This window comes from Vombatus ursinus, unplaced genomic scaffold (assembly GCF_900497805.2).
Source record: "Vombatus ursinus unplaced genomic scaffold, bare-nosed wombat genome assembly UNPS02000749.1, whole genome shotgun sequence".
In the NCBI taxonomy this organism is placed as follows: Eukaryota; Metazoa; Chordata; class Mammalia; order Diprotodontia; family Vombatidae; genus Vombatus; species Vombatus ursinus.
Genome location: NW_020940527.1, coordinates 2641042 through 2652177, shown reverse-complemented (window position 1 = coordinate 2652177; position 11136 = coordinate 2641042). Strand labels below are relative to the sequence as shown.

Genomic DNA, 11136 nt, shown 5'->3' with positions numbered 1-11136 from the left:
CACACACACACACACACACACACACACACACAGAGAATGTGAGCATGAAGGAAGGTCTTTTTCTAAGTCACTAGGGTATTTTCCAGTTTGGGGCTTGAAACAAACCAAAGAGATTATACAAATAAATAGTACTAACTCTCTCAAAGCCAGGAAAAGAGTAAGCTTTGTGCATTTGGACTATCAGAATAAGTCAAGCAGTGGTATTGGGGGAAGAAGGCTTGGAAAGTAGAAAACTGGAATCACTTTCCTCAGACTGGCCTTAGGCAAATATCCTTTGTGTTGTTCGCCCTCCAGAGGCGGGTTCAAAGGTCCCCATTTGCTTCCTGAGTGTCACAGACAAGGCATTGACTAAGGGAGAATCATGCCCAGGTGACAACTAGAGCAGAGATCTGGGAAAGAGGGTGGTGGTGGGGCATCCTTCTAAACCAGACAAGTTCAACCTCCCAACACCGATAAAATAGGGGGCTTGTTTAGGATTTTTATTTTCAAACTTAATTTTTTTCTCTGTTTGGGAGTTTAAATATTGCTTTAATTCTTTCTTCCTGCTACTTTTAAGCTAAATTTTCCAACGGTGCTGCTACAAGCATTGGAGATGACTGTATTAAGAAAATTTTAATTTTGATTTTTAAAAAATTCATTTTTATACTTTTTCTTTTATTTTTTTGCTTGATAGTTCAAGTTCAGAGCTGACTTTAGCCTGCTGGTTTTTGCCATTATTGGGAAAGTTTCTTGACTTCTGGAACTTTGGGGGGTAAAGTTTTATTCCTTTCGAGGTGTGCTTTTGTTTCTTCCTTATGGTGTTTGTTTTTGTCTCTCTCACAGACTTTTCCCATTTGATTTTTGTGTGAATCCTATTCCTGCTTTTTTAATTTGGTTACAATTGGCAATAAGCCTCCCTTGGTGTGCTTGTTTCCCTTGTCCTTAGCTCAGCTAGATTTGATGTGAAAGACTATTATTTAATGGTGTTTAGTGTACCACTGATCTGGAGTTTCCTTTTTTTTTTTTTAAAGGCAATTGGGGTTAAGTGACTTACCCAGGGTCACACAGCTAGTAAGTGTCAAGTGTTTGGTCTGAGGCCGGATTTGAATTCAGGTCCTCCTGACTTCAGGGCAGGTGCTCTATTCACTGAACCACCTCGCTGCCCCTGCAGTTTCCTCCAAATATAATCCTCTTACTGTCCAAACTGCTAATTTGCATATTTACTCTACTATCACTTGGTAGGGGTCAATTTGCCATAGAATACTGATTTATAGTATTGTTGTGGTAGAAGACTGTATGTTTGGTTCAGTTTCATATAGCGATGGGTAGATTATTGTCTTTGTGGATTAATACAATGAAACTATGATCCGTGTGAAATATATTTTCATCTAATGGACAAATAAAATTTCAAGGAATCCTAATGGAATTAGATTCCATTATATTGGAACTTGATGTCCATGGGAACTGTTGGATTGAATCCATTTGATGACAAACTCTTTAAGAGCAGAAACTAGTTGTGTTTTGCCTTTCTAGTTTGGGAGACAATATGTAAAAACTGTGCATGTACAAGATTTCTCTCTATCTGTCTATTTGTCTTTCTATTTCTCTAGCTAGCTGTTGTTTGTTGAGTTGTGTCTGACTCTTTGTGACCCCATTTGGGGTTTTCTTGGCAAAGATTTTGGAGTGGTTCGCCATTTCCTTCTTAAGCTCATTTTACAGGTAAGACAAACAAGGTTAAGTGACTTGTACAGGGTCACACAGCTAGTACATGTCTGAGGCCAGATTTGAACTTAGGAAAATGAGTCTTCCTGATTCCAGGCCCAATGCTCTACCCAGTGTACCACCTAGCTGTCCTATAGTAAACATTGTATAAATGTTAGCTATTATTGTTGTGAATGTTACTATATCACCTACCACCAGAGGGCCCTAAGTGACTTTCTGACATGAGTGTGGAGACCTTCAATCCTATCAAATATGCCAAGCAAATTATGATTTCCAGATAAAAATCCAGTGGGTTGGAAGGAATGAGCATCATTGTATACTTAACCTATACAGAGGGAGAACCCAGGTCGCTAGATACTGGCACATCTTAATTCTCATCAGTCAGCCTGGATCCTTGGGAACCCAGGCTCCCAGAGCTCTGCTGGTCTCAAAGCAGGCTGGAAAGCTCTTATCTCCAGGACATTTCCAAATGGAGAAGTTGGTGAAACCTACCAGCAGAGTGAGGGATTTGTCATCAAGTCTTCAGATGTGGTGAACATAAATGCTTAGGGTGGGGAGGGGGAGGGGTGGATGTTCAGTGATGCTTCTGTCTCCCACTCCTCCTATGGGACTCAAATTCCTAACATCAGAGTAAAATTGGAAGTATGTCATTAGGTTGTCTAAATCTAACAGTGTTCACAGAGACAACATCTATCTTGTTCAGCACAGCCCCATGGAAACTTGTCCATATTTGAAGGCCACTTAGACCCTAAAACTGAGAATTTGGGATGCCTCTTAAGAACTACCCCTCTTTTTTCTCTCACCTCACAGCAGCCTCACAACTACAGTGGGGATGATATTGATCATTTCCTATTTAAGCTGTCTATAGCTTGTTTGTAGGTTTGTATAGCTAGGTGGCACCATAGTGCACAGAGCGCTGGGCCTGGAATCAGGAAGACCTAGTTCAAATCTGGCCTCAGACTCTTACTAGCTATGTGGCCCTGGGCAAGTCACTTTACCCTGTTTACCTCAGTTTCCTCCTCTGTAAAATGAGCCGGAGAAGAAAATGCAAACTACTCCAGCATCTTTGTCAAGAAAATCCCAAACGGGGACACAAAGAGTCAGATGACTGAAGTGACTAAATAACAACAAAGTTTGTTTGTACATAGTTGTTTGCATGTTCTCTCCCCCATTAGATTATGAGCTTCTTGAGGGCAAGGACTATTGTCATTTGTCCTTCTTTGTCTCTCCAGCATTTAGCCCACTGCCTGGCGAGTTGTAGGTGGTTAATAAATGCTTATTGACTGACTCACCCTGACTTCTTAGATGATTCCATGAAACCAGCTTTCAGAGTGAGAGTAATGAACTCTATTATTTGGCTCTGAAAAAAAAAATAAAAAGACAGTCTTTACTATTGAATCAGGGAATTTAGAGTTGAAAAGGACCTTTGATATCATCTAGGCTAAGCCTTATTTTACAGGTGAAGAAATTGAAGCCTTGATAGTGATGAAGTATTTATGATCAGATGTAGATTAGAAGACCCATGTAAAACGAGTTTCTGTTGTTTTTCATCCTTTTTTGAAGAGGACCAGTGCCATCATGGGTGATGACCTGCTTGTTAATTGAATTTAAGTGAGGCAGACTTACACAAAGTCACCGGCCTCCCCTTCTCTTCCTGAGTCATCCAAATCCAGTGACAGAATGTGGTCATGGCCTGGGATGCAGTGGATGGCCTTGGTGTCTTTGATGCCTGACCAAGCCTGCCTCAGCCACCTTCATGGCCATTGGAACAAATGGTCCTGCTCTTCCCATCCCACCAGGGAAAGTCTCCATGTGCTTGGAGTAGATGACCCCTAACTCACTGAACGGTCTGAGGTCCGTTGATCACCCTCAACCTGGTTTAACCTGTCTGCCAGGACAGTTTTACTGGGGTGTGGTTGTTGCTCATGCTACAGCTTCTTGGAGCCATGGTGAAAGTTGGAGGAATCAGATGGACACCAAAGGTGTCCTGTATGGATCACTGATACAGTATCTGAACTGTCCTACTAAACTATAAACCCATTGTGAGGCAGATGTGAAAAGGACAGCAGAAGTGGTGTCTGTAGGCTGTCGGTCTGTCAGCTGCCTTCCCTGTTTTTCATGAGCTTATCTACTCTTCCACTGAGAGCATGACTTTCTAGTCACTCCTGCTTTTTTTCCTTGCAAACCAGGGCTTGGTAATGGTAGATGCAGCCCAGCCCAGCCCAGCCCTCTGACTCATTTATCCAGAGAAGCCCTGGTAAATGTAGTCTCTGTACTCTAGGATGTTGTAGAAATAAATAAATTAATAACTCTTTCTTAACTTTGAGCCCCCAGCCAGAAATCTCACTGGCAAATATAACAGTGTAGAATTTCTCTTTAACCTAGCTGTTTCTTATCTCCCCATTTAATACTGCATTGAAACAATAGCATACCTAGTTGAGTTGATCAATTTGGTCTTTTTTTTTTTTTGGTGAGACAATCAGGGTTAAGTGACTTGCCCAGAGTCACACAGCTAGTGAGTATTATGTGTCTGAGGCCGGATTTGAACTCAGGTCCTCCCGACTCCAGGGCTGGTGCTCTATCCACTGTGCCACCTAGCTGCCCAACGCTGGCATTTTTACCCTCATATTAAACTTTTGAGAGCCTCACCCCCAAACCCACACCGACATACTCAGCTCTGCTTCACACACTTATAAGCCTGGTGTCTACCCATTTTGACAATTAATTTGCACATATATGAGATGGTGCGCTCAGAGAACAGAGCTGGTCCCCTTGGCTGGGTGCTTGCCTTCCCACAGGCTTGGGCTTCATGGTCTCAGTGCCTTTTTTTAGCTTCTGGCTTATTTTGCTTAAGGCCTTGTCATCCAAGTGTGGACTGGCTCCCTCTGGAGCTGAACGAGACGGTGAAAATTCCCTGAATCACACTCTGGGAAGTCGTAGGATCATGGATGTAGCGAAGGAAGGGACCACAGAGGCCATCTGGTCCTTACAGATGAGGAAACTGAGGCCCAGTGAGGTTAAGTGACTTGCCTAAGGTCACACAAATAGTGAGCACCAGAGGTGGGATTTGAACCCAGGTCCTCTGACTCCATGAGTCAGTGCTCTTTGCACTGCCTCCACGCAGAAGCACTATCAAGCTCTGATTGGTTTATTAGGTCTACTTTCTCTCTTCTCCATTCTCCCAAATGTGCTGACTTTTCCTAAAATTAGGCAATTTATCAAGGTTGGCTACATCTCCAAAACATTCCCTCCCTTCCTGCTCCCCACTCCCCAGCCCCAGGCATGCCACCTAACCACCTGCCCATAAAAGAAAAAGAAAAGCTATTGTCTAAATTTAAGCTTCCATCATGGGCTCCATGTTGCCTGATGGAGAGAAACTGTGAGTAGAGTGTTTGTCCTCATCCTACAGATGAGAACCCTGAGGTCCATGAAGCTTGGGTCATATGGTTAATAAGGTGTGTGTATTGGCACCAGCACCCAGGCCTTTGGGTCCCACACTAGGGCTCTCCTCCCTCTGAACCCCACAGCTTCCCTGTGAATTCAGAATCAGGAGACCTAGAGTCTGAATTCAGCATTTACCTATGGTGGGATCCTGAGTCCCCAGCTCCCTGTGCCTCTGTTTCCCCATGCCTGTGACAGGTACTCTAGGCACAGCCCTGACTCTGGAGCAGTGTGTGCTAGGTGCTGTCTGGAGAAAGGTTCACACTATCCCACTGACCTGGAGGTCCCCGTGTGTTCTCTTAACAGAAGAACTTGGTTCAGATGAAGGCTGGTCCTACTTGTGAGCTGTGCCAACATGTTATCAAAGAGATCATCAAGTTGCTGGAGGGCAACCAGTCTAAGGTGTGTCTCCTCAGTGGTCATTCCCCTCCCAGGATCTACCAACATTTGTTGAGTCCTTCCAAGGGGCCGGGCACTGCAGGTCCGGGCTCCTTCTCTGTTCGTTTCAAGCCGGGTTGCTTTAGTATGAGAGTGAGATGGGCAAGCTGGGTTTGTCCTCATGAATAAGCCAATTTCTAGCTCCTTGAAGATAGTTCTGTGCCCTAGGCACCTAGGACAGGCCCTCTTAGACCATAAAATCACAACCACAGAGGAGGAAGACAAATTTTCTACAGCAAGGCAGGATTTCAGCAAATGCTTAAAATTCAATCAGCTGGCTTAACTTTAGGAGACAGGCCTGAGACCCTCCTTCCCCTTCTCCCTGTCCTTCTCCCCTCTCCCATCCCCCCGCCAAACCCCAACCCTTTATAACCCACGGCATCAGAACCTGAGTCAATCTTACACACTGTCTCCTGGGGTATAGGAGGATGTGATTAACGCAGCAGAGGAAGTGTGCTCGGTGATCCCCAGTTATGTAGCTGGGAGCTGTGGAGACTTGGTCAACACCTTTGGCCCCAGTATCATGCATCTACTCCTGGAGGAGATTGACCCTGACTCCATGTGTAGTATTCTTAATATTTGCCAAGGCAAGACATCAGCACATGCAGGTAAGGAAGGAAAAAAAAAAACTCAGTGGACCTCTAGCTCAGGGCTCAGGATGTCGTACGTGACTGGTTGTTGCACGCATCATGTTGCCTTTCATGTCCCTTCCTGTTCTGCAGTTAACATAGCCAGACTTAAGAGTGGTGTCTTCTGTGACATGTGCAAAAAGATCGATGGGTATTTGGACCGGAACCTGGATAAGAACAGCACCAAGGCCATGATTCTCTCTGCCTTTGAGAAGGCTTGTAGCATGTTGCCAGGTGTTTACAAGGATGAGGTAATGCCAGGCATTAAGACTCCTGGAGTTAGAAAGGCCTGGACTCTCTGTGGGGCCCCAAAGTGCTGGCACTGATCATCTTCCTCCTGTCCTCATTAGAAAGAGGGTTTTGCTTTTCATCCTGAAGCCAGTGGTCTGAGGACTCATTCCTAAAGCTGGGCTAGCTGACAGGCCCAAGACAGGCCTCTGAATTGAGCAGGGAGAGCCCATGACTCTCCTGGGAGGGAGGTGTTGGGCTTGGGGAGGGCTGAGTTGGAGGGGTGTCTCAGAAGTGGCCGGGGCATGTTGGGAAGCTGGGCTGCTCTGTGGTTGGAGTACGCTGGCTCCTGGAGACTGCTGTGTGGCTCCAGCCCTCTTGGGTTGTCTGAGTGCTGTCCTTTGTTCTGCTGAACAGTGTGACGCGTTTGTGAAGGAGTATGAGCCGGTCCTGATTGCAGCCCTGCACGATGAGATGAATCCTGATTCTCTGTGTCTGGTAAGCATGGCAGTGTGGGTCTGTTCTTGGAGCCCACGGGCACCTCCTGGGAGCTGACAGTGTCGTAGGCTCTGAGACCCTTCTGGGAGGTGGGATCATCCCTGTGGTCTGTGGGCCCATCTCTGGGGTCTGGCCAGCATCCCTTCCCACCTCATGGAACCCAAGAGAGCCTGGCGCTTTGGTCTAAGGACCACCTCACTTTCCCTGGAACTCAGTCACTCCCTCACAGGTGGGAGGAAGGTGCGGAGGGAGGGCACCTGGGCCCATCTCATTCTGCTTTTTCACTTTCTTTTCTCCCCATATAGAAAGTTGGAGCTTGCCCCAAAGCTCCTGCTAAGCCTCTGTTGGGAAGGGAGCAGTGTGTCTGGGGCCCAAGCTACTGGTGTAAGAACATGGAGACAGCTGCTCAGTGCAACGTAAGTCCCTCCCACTGCCCACCGCTTTATCCCAAACTTTAGGAACCCCAGGTCAGCTCTGGATAACGAGTCTCTTCATTTGTTACTAGATTTTTTTGGGTTGAAGGTGCTGTTCATTTAGACTCCACTTAGAAGAGCCCTTAGGTCCTTTGGTCTTATCTTTGCCCTACTTTCCTCACTGGGGTGTTGTGAGGAAAGCAGGTCATGAAACTGGTAGGGATGCGGGTTGAGTGATATCTAGCCTACACCCAGGAAAGTTATTTCAAATAGAGAAGGAATCAAAACTATGTCTCCTGATTCCAAGGTGAGCACTCTTCATGTGTGATATGCCTCTTATTTTTTGGGGTCAGAGTGGTCAAACAGGCAGCAGATGTTTGGTGTGGCATGAGTTTCTTTTGTCTTGGAAGCCTGCAGAAGTGTTTTTCCTTCAGCATGGGTTCTGTTTTGGTCATATTTTAACTTCTATCATGACTAGCCCCAGCCTTGATTATCAGATCTCATATAGTGGGTAGGCTGGTGGCCCTGCAGACTTTAACAAGTGAGTCATATTTTCTGAGGTTGGTTCTTTGCCTAGGAAGCACTGGTTGAACTTTGAGTCCAAGGCTGTCCAAATCTTATCCTTTAGTACGGTCTATCTAGACTTAGGGATTCTTTCCTTCCACACCAGTAGGGCTTAATGAGGCTAAGCAGAGAACTAGCTGTAGTTATCTCTAGGGTTTAGAGGGGAAGGTTTATTTTTTGTTTGACAACTCAGGGCAGAGGGGGGATGTGAGAGTTCTCCTTGGCTCTGGGGAAATGACCTTGAGAGTCTGAGATTGGGCCAATGGAAATGCTGTCCTGAGGCTCAGTTCATACCTGCATCCATAGATGTAGGGGCATTGGTCAAAACTGTGGCCCAAAGGAAATCTGGCAATGTCCTTAGGAAACGTGGACAAGCCCAAGAAATCTCCAGTACCATGTTTTATGGCACAGCTGCTGCCTCTTTACCGGCTCTGCCTCTGGGGCTGAGTAAGTGGAGACAAGACCCCCCTCCCTTCTCTAGGAGTAGGTCTGGCTGACAAGGAGGTTGGAACCCCTCTTTTTGCCTAGTGCTCCCTCATGATCCTTTAGGTGTCCTCCTCAGTTCTCTCCCAGGGCTTGGCCACTGCAGGCTGGGGAGAGGGAAGGCTTTCTGGGTCATCAGCCTTGGGTCTTTTGGTCCAGAGGGTGTCAGAATAATGGATGGATTCTCCTCTTTGTTCAGTCTTATGCTTTGTTTAGGGTTTAGTGACAATCAGCTCACAGTGACATAGTAGAAATAGCCCAGGATTTCGAGTTAGATGACTTGGGTTCATGTTGTGGCTGTTCACACTCTCTGTGTGTTTTGGGGCAAGTCACTTTGCACCTTCAAGGAATCGATGCTGCCTGGCAGATGGGGATAATGTCCATACTTTTACTAAGTGCCTCTGTCATAAGCATTGTGTGGAAGGTGGGTGTATAAAGCTCTTTGTAAATAAGAAAGCATTAGGCCAGCGATTCTTAACCTGGGTCTGCTAAACTTTTTTTAAAAAGTGTATTTTGATGGCTACATTTTAACACAATTCATTTCCTTTGTAATGTTTTGCATTCTCTACATTAAGAACGTTATTCTGAGAAGGGTTTCATAGAAGGCTTCACCAGATGGTCAAAGGGGTCCATGACCCATGAATTAGATGAATTTCAGCTGTCTTCTTTGCTTAGCCAATTGCTTTAAGTAGGTGAAACTTGGTTTCTGTCTCTGAGTGGTGTGGCTGTGCTTTCCCTGGGGTTCATGTCCCCATGCCAGGGAGACCATGTAGGGTACCTGGGAAAAATGTTTCCAGGGCACTTGTGGGCCCTGCCTGCCTCTCTCAAAGAGGAAACAGTCTGGAAAACTTGTTTCCATTGGCAGTGAAGTCAGCAAGCATTTATTAAAGGTATATGCCTGGCATCTTGCCCCGCTCTCTGCATCAACTCTTTTTACTTCATCAATCTCAAACCCTGGGGGCACCACTTTTAGGGTTTAACTAAGAAGACCCACTCTGAAATCTTCTGCATTATCAGTCAATCAGTTAACATGCATTTATTAAGCATTTACTATTGATATTATTATCCCCACCATACCCTCAAGATGAGTACCCGGGCTGGGTACAGCTCCTGGTGTTGTCTTAGGTCTAGATTTGGAAAGGAAAGTAGTTTGGGGTGATTGTCTTTGGAAGGGCTTAATTTTTTTCCCTCTCTCTCTACTAGGCTATTGAGCACTGCAAGAAACATGAATGGGATTAGAGGAGCGCCCTTGTGTCTTGGAGAAATTGCAACTTCTTTCCTATTTGTATGTCTGAGAGAAGGGAATATACAGATCTGATTTTTTTTCCTGTTTTTCAAATAAGCCCAAGTTCTCTTCTTCCTCCATCTCATCTCTCTTTTGTTCCATTTATCCGTTGTTTCCATGGGTCTGAGAGGCGCTCCATTTGGCCATGTCGCCATGCTCTTTCCCCCTCTGCTAGATGAATGATGTGTCATGACTGCATCATAGACTAGAGTCTGGGTGTGATGGTGGAGGTGTGGGTTTGGTGGAAGGTGGGAGCCTGTGGATAGGGATGACAGAAGCATGGGACCAAAACCAATGATAGCCAGGGGCTTCAAACTTATAATCACTTAGTAGTGTTTAGAACTGTCCTAGGCTGAGGCTGGGAGAGCCACTCCCTCTATTACTGTCCCCCCTAACCTATTGGTCACCTTATATTAGGGGCAGAAGAAAGGCATAGTTTGTCTTCAAGTGTAAGACCTCAGAGCCAGAGTCCTTAGTTTTTTAAATTGGTTTTCTTGCAATGTGGAGGGGTCCCAGTCTCCTTACTGGAGGAAGCTGGTGTTGGCTTAGAAAGAGCAGGGGAAGGTGAGGGGAGGTGAGGTTTTGAATTCACCATAGTTGGATTGAGGGAGTCCAGCTCTTAACGTGGTTTCTTTGAACACTCCTACCCTTGAGTTCTAGCCTGTTTTCTATTTCTTTGTGATACCTTTCCTGAGCCTTCGCTTTGAAGTAGATTTGGGGAAGTGGGACAGAGCAGTAACTGGGGTTGTGTTTCAGGAGGGGCTGCTGTGGGGAGAATGCCTACAGGGTGGGGGGAGGTTGTGGTGAATTCTTTCTTCTCTGAGACCTTGATTTACATAGCAACCATAGCGATGCTTGTTTAGTTCAAAGACAACGAATCTTTTTCTTCTAGCTCTGGACGAATGTTAGCTAGTGTCTGTGGCATGCCTTACATAGAACTCTGGCACGTATCACACAGTCCCAGGTCATTGCTGTATCCCCTTCTTAGAGGCCTTACCTTAATTATCATAATAATTTTTAGGCTAACGTGGGGGACAAAATTCTACATTTCTTTTTTTTGGCTATGCAATGGGGTTAAGTGACTTGCCCAGAGTCACACAGCTAGTAAGTGTTAGGTGTCTGAGGCTGGATTTGAACTCAGATCCTCCTGAATCCAGGGCCGGTGCTCTATCCACTGCACCACCTAGCCACCCCTAAAATTCTGCATTTCTTGCTTCCTAGTAGAAAAATGGTTGTCAATTGCAGTCCTAGATGAGCACAAAGGAGGCTGGGATTTGGTTTTTCCTCTCTCCTTATAATAATTGCACCCTTGGCTCTACTATGGAATAGACTAAATACTGATGATTTTTTTTGTTTGTTTTTGCCCTAAATCTTTCTATGATTCACAATAAAAGTTATGATAAATTATAGGCTTTTGTTTGTGATAATTCGTCCATCACAGGTATGTGGTAACCTT

At 45.4% G+C, this 11136-nt stretch overlaps 1 protein-coding gene across 1 annotated transcript in view; it reads left to right on the top strand.

The window, feature by feature from the left end:
• LOC114040359 (prosaposin-like) overlaps nt 1–10798 on the top strand; it is a 13154-nt gene extending 2356 nt beyond the window's left edge. The window contains exons 3-8 of the mRNA XM_027858450.1: nt 5449–5544; nt 6005–6188; nt 6303–6460; nt 6855–6935; nt 7241–7351; nt 9599–10798. Coding sequence (XP_027714251.1) covers nt 5464–5544; nt 6005–6188; nt 6303–6460; nt 6855–6935; nt 7241–7351; nt 9599–9634 — 651 coding nt within the window. The 5' untranslated portion in view covers nt 5449–5463 and the 3' untranslated portion in view covers nt 9635–10798. The remainder of the gene's footprint in view (nt 1–5448; nt 5545–6004; nt 6189–6302; nt 6461–6854; nt 6936–7240; nt 7352–9598) is intronic.
• Nucleotides 10799–11136: the final 338 nt, after the last annotated feature.